Raw genomic sequence first — 15,669 nt, 5'->3', positions numbered from 1 at the left:
CAGTGGCTCAAAGTGGCATTTAAAAGGCTTTAAATTGTCGTTAAAAAAGGTCTTTAAAAGCATTAAGTGAAATTTGCAGATACCTGCAGATACCCCATGTTTAAAAAGTGAATGTTCAGTAGTTGCAATATTTTAAGTGTTAATGTAAGACCTGATCCTCTAATAGAGCCTAAGGCCAGTCGCAGCATTTACAGCGATCGTTATAAACTGTCCCTGCAGGACAAGGCTGTATGTAGGTAATACCATTTGCACAATGGTAAAAGGTTTTAGGGTTATCTGGATTGGGATACAGGCCGTCTAATCTAGTTGCACAGAATCTACTACCTGGTGCAGCTGTTGACTTGGTGGTGGTGGAGTTTGTGGTTGGTGTGGTCTTTATGGGGTGGCCAGTGGAGTTGACTGGTCTCGTAGTGGGGGCAAGAGTTGTTTGTTTTGTTGTGTTTCCTTCCGGTATGTGGGTAGTAGGCGGCACAGGGTTTGAACCTACAAAGGAAATATGAAATAATTGCGGCATTTACAAATAATAGATTTTTATTTATGTCATTTAATAACAGATTTTTATTTTATGAGTTGTGTTCATGTTCAAGGTAATGACTCTCTGGGATGTCCAATGTACAGATGACATCACAATGTGCTTTAAAATAGACATTATTTACCCTTTGACATCAGTCATGGGGTGATATGGAGCCCCTTAGAAGGTGGCTAATCTTTTGCACAATGGTAAAAGGTTTTAGGGTTATCTGGATTGGGATACAGGCCATCCAAACTAGTTGCACAGAATCTACTACCTGGTGCAGCTGTTGACTTGGTGGTGGTGGAGTTTGTGGTTGGTGTGGTCTTTATGGGGTGGCCAGTGGAGTTGACTGGTCTCGTAGTGGGGGCAAGAGTTGTTTGTTTTGTTGTGTTTCCTTCCGGTATGTGGGTAGTAGGCGGCACAGGGTTTGAACCTACAAAGGAAATATGAAATAATTGCGGCATTTACAAATAATAGATTTTTATTTATGTCATTTAATAACAGATTTTTATTTTATGAGTTGTGTTCATGTTCAAGGTAATGACTCTCTGGGATGTTCAATGTACAGATGACATCACAGTGTGCTTTAAAATTGACGTTATTTACCCTTTGACATCAGTCATGGGGGATATGGAGCCCCTTAAAAAGTGGCTAATCTTTTCATGTGAAAAAAGCAATAATGATTTGACATCCTTTTCACAGATAATGAATTTTAACAAAATGACGTATACACCTGCAGGCATCATGCCTGAATTCTTTGAGGCTGAACTAACTTTGTCCTCCAGAAACGTCCCACGCTGTTATTTACACACATGTTTATTATATTAATACACAGCCTTTTTGCTTGGCCTATCACTTCATTTGGATTGTTATAGAGGACCACACGAAGAGACCTTTGTTCAGTATGACAGTGAAAAATTTGAAAAGTACAGCTTCCATTACTTTCTAAACAACATTACATTGTAAACCACATTGTGAATCTGTCATAAGACGGTCAGAGTTTAGGTTTGAAACATTTACCGTTATTGAGAAGGTGGCGAAGATAGCTGATGAGGGGGTAGTTGCCCTGCCTGCAGAATTGGCCTGCAAAGTCATCCAGATCCAGGGCCCAAACAAATGCCCCACCAAATTTATTAGCCCGCAGATAGCGTACCTGTGGTTTGATGGGAAGTGTTAGACACATTAGGGGTTCCTGTTGAATGGTCTAGCATGATAGAGGAAAAAAAGTCCTAGAAAAGGATGATAGTTCGTGGACAATTTGTTTTTCTTTTTTTTATATTTCAACCTGCTTTCAGTGCAATGTGCTTCTAGCAACTGCGCTAGTGTATTTCTTAACCCGCTGTAATTGACTGTGGTCGTAGTGTCTCTAAAGTGTGTGTGTGTCTCATACACATGTCCTGTTCCGATACACACCATGTTCTCATCACCAAAAAATTCAAATTCACAATCACAAGTATTTTGACACAAACTTCTAATGAAGTGGGTCAACCCAGTTTTGAACAGCACAGCTGCATGTGAAGACAAATTAGAAATGAACAAAGCACTGTCATTCAATTACAATGGAAATTTAGCTTCACTTTGGCTCAGACTCTGAGTCAGACAGAGGAGGAAGTATATATTAAATGATGTTGATATTGAATAACCTTAGAGATGAAATTCTGTTGATTTTTAGAAATGGAACCCACAAACCACTGGCTGATTTTTTGTGGAAGTTTATTACATATTACTTTATGTTGGTTTCAAAACAGATTGAAAAGCTGTGTCACTGGAAATGGCCACAGATACCAAGCCAGCCAAATTAAGATTTAAATATCTCAAAGATCTAACAGCAATCTTCTGTTCTGTTTTGGCTGATCTACTACATTAAATGTATATGAAAAATCATAATAGTTATATTGAATATCCTCCAGAACATAAATGGTACAGCTATATTTCTAAATATAGCTATATTTAAAAGGGAAATCATAATTTCCACCCTATTAACACCCACTTGTACTTCACCCACTACTCCCAAAACTAATTATTTTACAATCTTCATTTGACCTTAACACACCCAATATGTTTCACATTAATCAAATCAATAATGTTAACTACCTTCAAACCGAGGCCCGAGATGTCTGAGATCTAAATTACATTGTATCTCTATAAAAAAAAACATATTGAATGTTCCTACCTTTATCTCATAGCTTTCCTTGCTATCAAACCCCACCCATTCATTTCCTTTGGTAGCATATGGGACTTTTTGCTCTTCAATCCACTGAGTTGTTCCTCCCTGGGTGAAAGTGCATATCTAAAGGGACAAAGAAAATTCATCATTAATCAACTTGCACTGACCTTTCCAATGCAGTTACTCATTACCAAAGCAGGGCTTTACAGGGCCATTTGACCTACCTCATAGTAAGACCAGAACCCAGCTTCCCTTGTGTACGGTCCAGCAGAAGCAGGTCCACCTGCTGGAGCTCCAACCCCATTGGCTGCTGACGTGAGACGGAACGTGCGGCCATAAGTGGGAAAGCCCATCCTCAGTTTCTCTACCGGAGTTCCCTGATCTCTCCAATACTTCATGGCAAAATCCTGCAGGAGAACAGTAATATGTTGTGCACAATGTGCAGATTTACCCTCATTTACAGTTGAGCTTCATATACTTTCATATACTAAAACTCTGGCTATGTGTCCTGAAAGTGATAAACAAAAGTTTTCTCTTACAGTGTTAAAGTAGATGAAATCTCCCGCATCATGAGGACCCCGATACAGAGGACTATGATGTCCTGTGAAGGTTTCCCAACTTCCATGGAAGTCATAGGTCATGACATTAACAAAGTCCAGATACCTTTGAAATGAAGGGCAACAGGTTTTAAAGAAGTCTGCATGACTGCTTCACTAATAGATCTTGACATGTTCCACAAACATATGTTAGGTCTGACAGATATATATATATATATATTTTTTTTTCAAATCATACCTTGCTATTTTAGCTATCTCGTAGCCACCATCAATGTTTCCTTTCCCTGCTGCTACTGCAGCAGTTAGCATCAGTCTTGGACGTCCAGTTGCTTTACCCTCTGCCTCATAGGCTTCCAGAAGCTCCTACAGATGCAGAGAAAATGCATCTTAGTTATGAAGCAGGTTTGTCACGAAAGTATTTTATGTTTTACCTTCCTCGATGTTTATAGACTCAAAGATCCATTCTAAATATTTATCTTGATTAGTATGTTTTGTATAAAGAGCTCAATATTTGTCTCATAATCATCTGTAAATATCAGTGCCTCACTACACTGGCACTTTCCTGTGGACTCTGGCTGTTTGGACCATGACACTTCAAAGCTGATTTATTATATGATACTGAAAAAACATGTGAGACAGATCAGATCTCACCTTACACAGGAGTGTGAATCTCTGTTTGTCCTCTGGTGGGCTCCCTCGCGCGCCAGGATATTCCCAGTCCAGATCTAGTCCATCAAAACCGTATTTACGTAGGAAACTGATGGATGACTGGATGAAGGTCTGTCTGTTCTTAGGTGTAGATACCATGACGCTGAACCTGAGCAAAGTGAAGGCAAAAAAAAAATCAACAAAGTGAGTAAAACAGTACATTAACAGTCTATTCTTCCATGTAGACTATTCAATTTCAATTGAATTGAATTGAATGTTACTAGAATGACTAGAATGTTATTTGAGTCTTTCAGCATATCAGATGATATATATTTTTGATTAACTGTTGATATTTCAAATAGTAGCTGAATTCTTGAAAGAAAACAAAAGATATTGACTCTCTCACCAACCTGTTATGTGAGGAATGCCAATACTTTCAGCAGTTTTGTACCGTTAAATTAGAATTCTTAAAGTAGTTAAGCATTATGAGTAATTTTGGTCTTAATATGTCTTAACTTACTGGCTTGACCCAAAGTTCCATCCACCAACTGCCAAAAGAGTTTTCAGCTTGGGATTTCTGTCGGAAGAAGTGTCACAGATTCAGCTTAATTTGATTACATTTTATTTTATCATCAACAGTTTTAGTTACAAAAATGTGCTGTCCAAAAACATTCCAAAAATAAAAACACTGCAAAACATCACAAAGATTACTGTTTTCTTCTTTATTGTTTCATGGGGTGGTAATTAGTCAAAAACTAAATGTTTGAAAAAAAATCGTGATTCATAATTTTAGAATTTACCTGTCTTTAAGGCCGTTGAAAGACTGATAAAGTGTCTCATCGTTCCATTCATAGGTGGTCAACTCATTGGCATAGTTGATGACGGAGAAGGCGTAAATTAGGTGAGTGCAGAGGTATGGATCAACATTGGCAGGTAGGAACTTCCCAGTCCCAGGCCTATACTGGGACCAGTTGGTAAAGTAGCACACAAGTTCCGAAGCTGAACCTACAATCGAGAAAGAAAAACCATAGTCTGCTTTGTTTTTATGTATTCCTTTAAATCACAGGGGTCAAACTCAAGGCCGCTGTCTGATTTTGGCCAAAAACCTACCAAAAATGAACACTCATGCATCCCGTAATAGGCGACACATGAGTTTTTTATGTTAGAGATGTATTGGTATTATAACGATAAAATCCTACTCCCAAACCGCATCACTCGCTCTCTTAGCTGCACAAGCACAGACCACTGCTCAGAACGCTAGCTTTTTTTTTTTCATTTCCAGTGACCCTGTAGTTTTAACGAGCAAACGAGTTAAAAAAAAAACCAAGAGTTGATGGAGAGGGAAGACTGTTTCATGAGAGGTGGGGAGAGTGAGTACATATTTGTACTTAGTAGAGATAAGCCGGTGTGTCCTCTTCGTAAATGAGCAGCAGCAGTGATGAAAGAATGTAATTCACGTAACTCAGAATATAATTTAAGAATTAAAAAAATGACTGTCGCTCACGGCATTATTGCTTTCTTTTTAAATACACAAACATTTTTTTAGCTAGTACCAAAACAGAAAACAGCTCTTTTTGCAACTACTATTTTAATGTTCTATATTTTCTTTATTTCCTACATTAAATATCTGTATTAATGAGTGTAATAAACTGAACAGTGGTCGATACAATTGAATAACTGTTAACTCTTCTTTTTCCTAAAACGCACCGCATTGTGCGTTCAGAGCCTAGATTATCTATGTAACCTATGCTATTCAAGAGTAGAGGTGTTTACATAGATGAAGAAATTAATATATAGCCTTGCAGTTTTTGGATGTTTGAGGGCAGATAAAAACGCAAGTGCGCCTTGGGCTGAAATTGAATTTGAAAGCACTGCTTTAAATGGTTGGTTAATGGTCATCACATTTATGCACTAATCAAATTTAGGAAAAACTCACCAAAATGACACAACACTGTGCATAAGCCTGTTGGTAAAACAGATAAGAGGTTAATACAACTACCCGTGTCATGAAACACGACTGACATTTAAACATCATTATCAACCAATGAAAACTCAGCTTTTATGTACTTACCAACAAGGATGGCGAGTTTCCCCATTGTTTTGACCAGCGCTAGTCTAGATCAGTGAATCGTCCTGTCTGCGCTGTCCACAAAGAAAGGATCACAAGAGAAGAGTCAGTTTTACTCCCTGTTTTCACTACCATGACGACAGTCTTTTTCCAGAACAAACATCACCTGACTAAAACAGAAGCAGAAAAAGCGTCTTCCCCTATGTTTTTGAAAGACACATGCCATCACATGCCATTTATTTATGTATTCAGTCATTTCACAATTGTGGCCATTAAACCACTTCTGCTATGTCACTTCATGTTGGAAATATTTTTATGATTAATCAGTCACTACTCACTTACATGTGTTTCTCAGGTTAGTGTGCTATCTGCAGTGTTAGTGGAACACAGTTTAATTGAACCCAGTTCATTGCATTACATTGTTGTGTAAATTCCATTTTTGTGTAATAATCCATGTTCCCCTTTTTTTTCTTCTTCTTCTTCTTTGAAAAAGGTTTTAAACTGCCATGACACTTTTGATCCATTTAAAAAAGAAAATAATACATTTAAACAAAGTCTTTAAAGACCTTAATATGCTTATTTGATTCTGACTCCTAACTTTTAATCTGGTAAATTCATAATTTGATGATTTGATCATAATTGTCAATCTATGCAACAAGCTATTATTCATTTAGTGCATTGGTGATACCTGCAGGCATCTTAAACTTACCGTGTATCCTTCGTCTGCCGGGAAAACCAGTGCAAAAGTATGTGGTCAGCCTTTTTATGGATCAAACCTCAGGTCAGTAGTCATAAACTGGTGACGACATGATTAGATAACAAGAGGTGAGGTTGCTAAGAGGAATTATTTTATGACACATACGCTGTACATAAATTAATCATTTTTATCATCAGCTAAAATTAAACCTGGCAGAGGTGTGGGATGTGGAGTTGACATTACATAACTGGTGCATAACGAGAACCAGAACTGGTGCCCCCGATAAACACCATGAAGATAGGAAACTGGAATGTACGAAAACCAAAGACTACCTGGAGGCACACAGGTGAGACAGAAAGAGAAGAGGCGGGCTGGAAATCATGGAACAGGTGCACGTCACAACAGCTGATCAGGAAAGGCTTAAACACTCTGTGAAAGCCTTATGCGACGCAAGGTACAAACCAGATAGGTAACAGGTAACAGAACCAGAACTAAAATAGAGCTCTTCCCACAGCTTCACTATCCATAAATCCAATTAAACACTTTATACGTGGCTCAGTGTGAACCAGTCCCCACAAGGCAGGGAGATGAAGGTACTTCTTTTGGAAAATTTCACATATTGTCATAAAAGCTTTTGTTTGGCTTATCAGATTTCAATGGACCAGTATCTCACGGAACCTTTATAACTGTATTAATCATTACACACACACACACACACACACACACATACACACTTCCAGTAGAATGTATGGGATGTACAATAATTAACTGTAATCCATTGTCTTTTACTACTGATTAACTCCTATAATAATGGACCAGTGACTCTTCACATACTTTTACCTCAGAGAAACACACAATCATTCATCATCCTAAGCATGCTTATGGACAGATGACTTCAGAGAAACTAAGTATACTCCCGGTGTAGGATATGGTTTACACTTCCTTTACATCAAACACACCCTAAGGGGTGTGTGTGTTTCTTAAATGAGATCTGTACATTCTGTCTACCAGTAATATTACCACCTGATTGGCAAAGATGCCACTTTTTCTTGCTTAAATATGTGACATATGGAGAAAAAAAAGCCCTGGCCAGAGACACAAAAGACCATGTCTTTTCAAAGGTCTCTCCTTCAAAAATGGAAGAGCATTTAACTGATAATCACTATGTTATGGTGCCTGCTACTGAAACAAACATTCTGAGGGGTCATGGTACTATGCACATAATCGATAAAGGTTGTTGGGACCAATCTTGTGTAATGCTCCATGGTATTTTTGTGTGCGTCACTTTAATTGTTTTATGGCAGTTTGACAGTGATGTTACTGAGGTTATTAGATGAAGAAATACTAGATAAAATGAGATTTTGAAAAGTTATTTAAGATTGGATGTGTAAGTAACCACCGTCAAGGGGGGGCCTTCACTGTTGCAGGCAAACTCAGAGAGGCGCTTGTATAACTAAAGCTAAAAAGAAGAGGTCGCTGACGTCACATGTATTGAAGGATGCGGACACACGTCTCCTGCATTGGTGCAAGGCTTATGCAATGGTGGAGACTTACTATAGCAGTGTGAAATTTAACATGCCCAATCGGGCAGGAAAAAAAAAGGATTGAGCATTTCAGTTTTCATTTCAAATTGAAAGTGATATCTTTCATCTTTTCACTTCCACTTTCACAAGTTTTTTGTGAATCACTATTCAACTGTACATGCTACAATCAGAGTCAAAGCTTGTTCATGGGAGAATGACATGAACAAATGTATTTAGAGCTTATTTACTGCATATGTGTTTTTGATCTTTTCAGTGCCAACCATAATGTTTCACTTTTGATTTAACTGACTTAATTCTTTTGTTTTGGCAGTATCTGATGCTACTATGCATATGAATGACAGAAACGTGTCAGTACAGGTCTAGTCTTTGACCCCATACTGACATGTGTATCTTCTGATCTAACCATTCTTTGGATAACTGAATCCAGTGGCACAGGAGGATTTTGAAACCACAGCCTTTTATAGAAACTGTTTTTTAAAACGAACAAATGTTTTCTACAGCTTGGCAACAGATAATTCCTGTTTTATTGACATTTAGAAAACATATCAAATAATGTGCATGTATGTGTTTATTTAATTTTGATGGTTAAGGTGAGGGAACAACTCACTGTCAGTGTAGTTCATAAGAGGCATTCAAAAGAGCATGCATCAGTTTTTCCAACACATTTCACAAAGACATGATTGCAAAAAATCATAAGTAAAAGTAAAACAAGGTCTTTTTTTTTTTATGCCCAGTCACAACACTTGCATCTGTCGTTGAAGACAAGTCCAGCACCACACCTCAGGAGGTAAGTATGGCCCCTAAAACACTGGTAGAAAGCATTACTGTCAGCCTCATTAACATACAGGCCATCATGTTTGCCTGCGCAGAAACCACTGCCAGGCACTGGAGTGGTAGCTGTTGTGGTGGTAGTGGTAGCAGTGGTAGTGGCAGTGACTGTGCTGGTCCCACTTGGCTTTGGAGGGGGGGCGGTGGTGGGAGGAAGCGGTGGCAAATCTAGTAAAAAAAAAAAAAAAACAGAAAAGAATTTGTGTTAGATTCATTTCAGAAAATGAAATAGTTCATACTTTATCATTCCCTAGAGCAGGGGTTTTCAATCTGGGAGTTTTCAACCTTTTTTTTCCAAAAAGGATGACAAAAGTTTAACATTTTTCAAGTTAATTCTGCAAGCTGAATTTGCAGTGTTGTTTAGCTTTACCTGAACCAAGCAGTGATTTCAGGTGCTGGATGAGTGGGTATTTTCCTTGTCCACAAAACTGCCCAGAAAAGTCATCCAGGTCCAGAGCCCAGACAAAAGCTCCTCCAAACTTATTGTCTTTCAAAAACCGTGCCTGAAAAATACCAGTATAAAACACAGAGACACTCATCAGAAACGGATTACTGAGGGAATCTTCATTCTCAAAACAACTCTCATTAAAGTTAAAAAAAAAAAAATCTGATAGCACTAGAAAATGTAATTAACTGGCTTTAATCTACATAAAATAAGTATTTAGAGTCATTAAGTTTTTCTCTGTTATTTTCTTTGTCTTAAGTACCTTTATGTCATAGCTTTTCATGTTGTCAAATCCGACCCACTCGTTTCCTTTGACTGCATAAGGAACTTTCTGATCATCAATCCAGTGGACAGTGTTCCCTTGGATGAATTTACAGATCTGGAATGGAAGCAAAATTCAAAGATGATCTTAAACAGACATTGTGTAGTTTGCATTTATTTCTAGCCATAAAAGCTTATATTACTGTGGCCTATGTTCACTAAATAAAACGTTTTATTGGTCAGTGAGCAGGAGCAGCATCTGAAAAGGAATATGCTCAGCTCGCCTGACACAGACCTCATAGTAGGACCAGAAGCCGGCCTCCCTGGTGTAGGTTCCTGGGGCCGCTGGGCCGCTGGCTGAGGCTCCCACTCCAACACTGGTCGTAGATGTGATGCGGAATGTGCGCCCATACGTTGCAAATCCCATCATCAGCTTTTCCAGTGGAGCACCCTGATCTCTCCAGTATTTCATGGCATAGTCCTATGGACAAGACAAGAATGTATCGTTTTAGTGGAACGACGTCATTAACGTTTATTGTTGCTTAACAGATTAGTATCATCTTTTGAGTATATTTCTTTTTGGTAAAGATTGCTTTTTTTTTTTTACTTTTTTTCCGTTAAGGACCAATTCAGATTTCAAGTCGGGCCCACTGACGTGTTCTGCTTTGAACTTTGTGGATCTGAAATTTCAGAATTACTGCTGTTGATGTGTTCAGCATTTTATATGTTGTGACTAAAGGAGAATTTAATCGTCAAATCATATTTCATTGATTTAACAAATTCTAATTGTGTCATTTCAACTAAATTCAGTTATGGGTTACTTATTATTTGTTCATGAGTTTGAGTTGTGGTGGTAATTCTATAAAGATCCTGTGTTTTTTCCTCGTGTAACTCCATATAGTTTATTTAAGTAACTGTTTGTTGTAATTCCATCATTGTTCATGCATTTAAAATCAGACTCACATGAAGAGACAGGCTTCCGTTTCTGTTGGAGAATAAATTTTAACTCACTACATTGAAGTAGATCAACTCTCCCGCATCGAAGGCACTTCTGTAGAGAGGGCTATTGTGGCCTGTAAATGTCTCCCAAGCTCCATGGAGATCATAGGTCATAACATTGACAAAGTCCAAATACCTGTAGTAAGAGAACAAAGGGCCAAGAATGAGGATGTGAAACCTCTTATTTGTTTTTTAGGTTATCTTAGCCAGGAATATGAACTCATACACTTACTTTGTGACCTTGGCAATTTCAAAGCCATTGTCGATGTTTGATTTTCCTGCAGGCACAGCTGCAGTGAGCATCAAGCGTGGTCTCTTGGTCTCTAGGGCCTCTTTCTCATATGCCGCAAGTAACTCCTGAAAACCAACATGCCAGGCTGTTATTTTAGCCAGGTAAGGGTTAAATGAACAGTATAATGTTTCTCTTAAATTGTCAATTTCTGCCTTTAGATACCAGACGCATTGATTAAGTCTGATATTCTCACCTTGCAGAGGAGGGTAAATCTTTGTTTGTCCTCTGGTGGGCTTCCTCGTGCTCCAGGATATTCCCAGTCCAGATCTAGACCATCAAAACCATATTTACGCAGAAAACTGATGGATGACTCAATGAACCTTTGTCTGTTAGCAGCAGTGGAGGCCATGTTGGTGAACCTGGGTCATTCGACAGAAAAAATCATATTTTTTAAAATCTAAAACAAACTTCTCATGGGCATGATTCATTTTTCTTTGTTTTAGGTAAAACTAAAAGACTTATTCAGAGTAGATGGCATTGTATTACTTGATTATATGCTCTTTCTCCCATTTTTTTCTCCCCATTATAGTGATACTTACTGACTCGTCCCAAAGTTCCAACCACCTACGGCTAACAATGTCTTCAGAGCCGGATTTCTGTTAAGAGAAGAGAGTATCAGTTGTAGATTACTTACTGCAGAAACCAACATTACCTCAAACTGCTCCACTATTTGAAATGTTTATTATCAGTTACATATATTCACATTAGCATACAACAGATTTGTATGTAGCACTACAATATTATTCTGCGTATAATCATTTTAATTAAGTTTCTGTATTTGTTGAGAAACACTCACTTGTTTTTCAGGTCATTGAAGGATTTATATAGTGTCTCATCATTCCACTCGTAGGTGACCAACTCATTAGCATGGTTTATAACAGAGAAGGCATAGATCAAATGTGTGCAGAGGTGTGGGTCCACATTTGATGGGAGATACTTTCCAGTGCCAGGTCTGTACTGGGACCAGTTCGTGAAATAGCAAACCAGTTTGGTGGATGACACTGTGAAAAATCAAAGCTTTTGGTTATCCCAGTTCCATGCTGCCTAGTTACAAAGGGGAATTTTTAAAAATTTAATCTATCATGCTTCTCTACTCTACATTGACTATACTGGGTTTCCTACAGTCTGGTCCTGGAGGTCCAGAGCAGGTCTAGAAATTAAAACTGTCAAAACATTTGCTTCGTCATTTTCATCTTTTTAATGTGTTTAACCTAAGTTAGATGACCCAGGGTTGTATGATGACAGTACTTACCCAAATTAAAGCACAGCAGGAGACACAAGCCTTTAAAGACACAAAATACTTAATATTTTAGTCAATTATTAAGCCATTTTTAGGCATTTATGTGCAAGTGATTAATCTTTTTCTGGCTCTGTTGTAAGAGTTAGGACATTTGCTGTATATTTGGATTGTTTCTAAAGAGGATGACACACGGCAATGAGTCTTACCAGTGAAGATTGTAAATCTTTCCATGATGGTGTGCTCTCAAACTAATGAAAAATAGGATTTTGTTTCAAGGGAGATGCAGTAAAAATGAAAAATGCCTTACTAATTTGTTAATCAGTACTGTTCTACATACATCCACTGTTTTAACCTCGAACATACATCAGACAAGATGTGATGATTTCACCTCTTATAGCCATGGCACTTTGAGATCACATAAACTATTAAAGAGGTCAGTGTTAAGTCTAATCCATGGAACATGACAAGGCACTTTGGCATTGATTTTTTTAATTATGAAATAAAAACAGCTGTTAGAAACGGATGTCAAGACTTACCTTTCTCTCCTTTGGTGTTTGACTACTGTGAGCCTTGCCAGACCCCTTGTCACTTTATATTATAAGAGGTCTCTGATAAGAGGGGTGCAAAGGGGAGAGACATGCTGGCGTAAAGGAAAGAGTGACTGATTTATGTCTGGAGGATCGTGGGTCTTTGAAATTGTCAGATTAGCCTTTAACATTTGCGTTTTTAGCTGTACTGTACATACACAGCTATCTTTATGGCGCAATAAAAAGACAAAGCCCGTTTCTTAGTAGAGGTGGCGGGTACATGACTTACTTGTAGGCATGCCTAGTCTCTTAGCACAGGTTAAGCTGATCCCAATGATTAACTCAGTCAAACAATTTAATAGTCTTTATTGAGATTTATAAAGATTTGGTTTATTGGGAGCCAATAAGCTGCAAGGTACAAAGCATCTAATCAGATGGATGTCAATGACTACTGAAACTCATTGATGCATCCAGTGAATTTTCATCTTGGCTGTGTCAGAAGAGATAGGGATTATGAATTTACTTACATTTCTTAAAAACACATGCTACAGGTTATGTAAGACTAACTCTTGCCTAATATCCAAAAAGATAAACAAAGCGTGCAAAGTATTGGCAGCAAGATAAGATTTTACACTCCTTGACTGGAATATTGGTGTTCTGATAGTTCACTATTAAGCTCTGATATGCATTTAGATCACAGAAAACGTGATTAAAAAAAAAAGAAAGAAAAGTTCTGTCACCAGTGTCTTTTGTTCTCTTATTAAAAGTATCATTTAAAAAAAAAATCCACGCTACAACAATATATATAAATATATACATTTTAATGTGTAAAGACACAACTATTAATAATGAATATTTTGACAAAACTGAATTCTTCCAATCATTGTGACACTAACTTATTTTATATCATTCTTCTGAGTCATGATGGTGCTTCCTCAAATTTAAGAAAACATGGAAATATCCAAGGGTTGTAACAAAGAGTAGGAGTAGTCAGCCACTCAGTGACTCAGTAGAAAAGGTTTCTTTTGCAAAAGCTATGTCGAAAATTCTGGAGTCAGATTCAGGTCTACTGCCTCATCACATGATTCACACAGGATCAGTCTTTAGTTTACTCAACATGAAGTATTTGCAACATTCTCAGCTGAGCTGTAAAACCAAGTGATAACACATAAAGTGTGAAGGTATCACGACTAATGATGATCAACCATTCATCTCTGTGAGCTCCTTAAACTCTGTGTAACCAATAAAAGAAGAGGAGGATTTAATCAGCGTATGACAGGAAACTTCTGTGTTGTTAAGATTACATCCTGACAAAATACGAAATTGAGACCACAAATGTCATATTCAGTTTTAAAATTTTTAATTGAACTATTAAGCCATCCATCCATTCAAGCAAACAGCGGTCAGGAGTTTGAGAAAACCGCTGTATCATGTTGTTGGTTTGAGATGTTTCTCTTATGAATGTAAGTGAGTGCACTACGAAAAATCATCAGTTCTGTTCTTAGTCTCCAAGGCTTCCACTGTCGATGAGCTGGCTAAATGAATGATACTGACTGGTTTTAAAAAAAAATCCTCACCGTTAATAGAATGATTTTGTGGGAAAAAATCATTTGTCTCTACTGAAATAAACCGAGTGGTAAGGCTAAAAAGCAGTTTGCATTTTTAAATGTACTAATCTCCAACAATCTGTGTCCAATATGAATTGGGACCATAAAAATGATATGTGTTCACACTTATATCTTAATTGTACAGAGTTTAACAAAATGACTGTTAGATCATTTATTACTGGAAATTTTTGAATTAGGGGAAAGCTACAATATTTCACTCATTATATGTTTATTGCTGTTCAAAGTATCATCTAATTGGAATGCCTATCAATGTCCCCACTCTCTGTTTCATTTGTGAAGTTGAACTCTTGTCCACTTTGCTATCATGTCCTTTTTGGTCCAATTCTATAGCACCTGTCTGACTATCACTGCGATAGCAGTAGTTCATGATCAATCATGTCGTATCTTGCAGAACATACTGTTACGCACTTGACTGTCGTATTAAGCATCGGTATTCATATATTTCACAATATGTCCGAAGCCACTCCCACCCCTTGATGAAAGTAGCTGCTAAGAGTGGATACTGTAACAGCGTATGTATCGTATATTTTTATTGTTCATTAATGTGATAACAACGTATAAAAAATGTTACTGATTACAGTGTTCAGGTCAGTTGTTCAGGTCAACAGAGCAAGCCCAAATGAGACACTGTAAATGCTTTATACTGACATAAAGAATGGACTTTTCTTGTTTATTAAACTGCATTAAAATCTAATTAATAACTCTGAGTGATAATGTAAGAAAAACATAATCATATACTGTGCAGTATAGGAACAAGGGAAAAAAGAAAGATAGCTACATCTGAAAACAACTGTGTGATTTTCCATGGAAAAAAAAAGACTACGGAGAGGTCCATTAAAAGACTCTAAGTATGCTTTGTCCCATTAAATTGCGTTATTTAATAAATAAAGAAGACTGACATAACAAAAGCACTGAAATGTATGTTAAACTGTGGAATAGGAGAAAAGTGAGCAAAGAGTTGCCGTCCTTTAAAAGCTTTGCCTTCATCAACATGATAAACATAAAATATGTGCTTATTATCAATGCCTGTCAGTTTCTCTTTCCTGATTTGTAGTCATGAAGCACAAATCTGATTGGCAATTTTCCAAGAAAAAGAAAATTCCCACAAATGCTTTCTTACATGAAACAGAATACCCACACCAAAATGTGTACCCTCCTAATAATCCTCATGGCATACTGCTGAATACATCTCCCAAAACAAAATCATCAAGGAGAAGAAATAGATTGGTCTTTCATGCTTCATCCTCAGATATA

The 15,669-nt window shown here is 37.4% G+C and overlaps 2 protein-coding genes across 2 annotated transcripts; both read right to left on the bottom strand.

Moving 5' to 3' along the window:
- Positions 1-169: 169 nt before the first annotated feature.
- LOC115806846 (acidic mammalian chitinase-like) lies at positions 170-5,982 on the bottom strand. The gene is made up of 11 exons (XM_030767707.1): positions 5,958-5,982; positions 5,823-5,849; positions 4,687-4,891; positions 4,407-4,463; positions 3,890-4,055; positions 3,477-3,601; positions 3,221-3,344; positions 2,906-3,088; positions 2,688-2,804; positions 1,535-1,667; positions 170-483 (listed from the first exon to the last, which is right to left on the bottom strand). Exons 1-11 carry the CDS (start codon positions 5,980-5,982, stop codon positions 170-172), a joined length of 1,476 nt encoding a protein of 491 aa, XP_030623567.1.
- A 2,937-nt stretch (positions 5,983-8,919) lies between these two features.
- On the bottom strand, positions 8,920-12,013 carry LOC115806379 (acidic mammalian chitinase-like). Its single transcript, XM_030767055.1, has 8 exons — positions 11,817-12,013; positions 11,214-11,379; positions 10,961-11,085; positions 10,741-10,864; positions 10,025-10,210; positions 9,731-9,847; positions 9,394-9,526; positions 8,920-9,191 (listed from the first exon to the last, which is right to left on the bottom strand). Exons 2-8 carry the CDS (start codon positions 11,367-11,369, stop codon positions 8,920-8,922), a joined length of 1,113 nt encoding a protein of 370 aa, XP_030622915.1. The 5' UTR covers positions 11,370-11,379; positions 11,817-12,013.
- Between the last annotated feature and the right edge of the window lie 3,656 nt (positions 12,014-15,669).

Source organism: Chanos chanos, chromosome 3 (assembly GCF_902362185.1).
Source record: "Chanos chanos chromosome 3, fChaCha1.1, whole genome shotgun sequence".
Taxonomy (NCBI): Eukaryota; Metazoa; Chordata; class Actinopteri; order Gonorynchiformes; family Chanidae; genus Chanos; species Chanos chanos.
This window is presented reverse-complemented; position numbering and strand designations above follow the sequence as displayed.

Excerpts from the sequence above, each read along its gene's own strand:
- LOC115806846 (XM_030767707.1), bottom strand. The coding sequence starts at position 5,982 with ATGGGGAAACTCGCCATCCTTGTTG. Across the intron at positions 4,464-4,686 it reads TTCAACGGCCTTAAAGACAG|AAATCCCAAGCTGAAAACTC; the intron begins GTAAATTCTAAA and ends TTCTTCCGACAG. Across the intron at positions 484-1,534 it reads TCGCCACCTTCTCAATAACG|GTTCAAACCCTGTGCCGCCT; the intron begins GTAAATGTTTCA and ends TTTCCTTTGTAG.
- LOC115806379 (XM_030767055.1), bottom strand. The coding sequence starts at position 11,369 with ATGGCCTCCACTGCTGCTAACAGACAAAGGTTCATTGAGTCATCCATC. Across the intron at positions 9,848-10,024 it reads GCTTCTGGTCCTACTATGAG|ATCTGTAAATTCATCCAAGG; the intron begins GTCTGTGTCAGG and ends CTTCCATTCCAG. Across the intron at positions 9,192-9,393 it reads GAAATCACTGCTTGGTTCAG|ATTTGCCACCGCTTCCTCCC; the intron begins GTAAAGCTAAAC and ends TTTTTTTACTAG.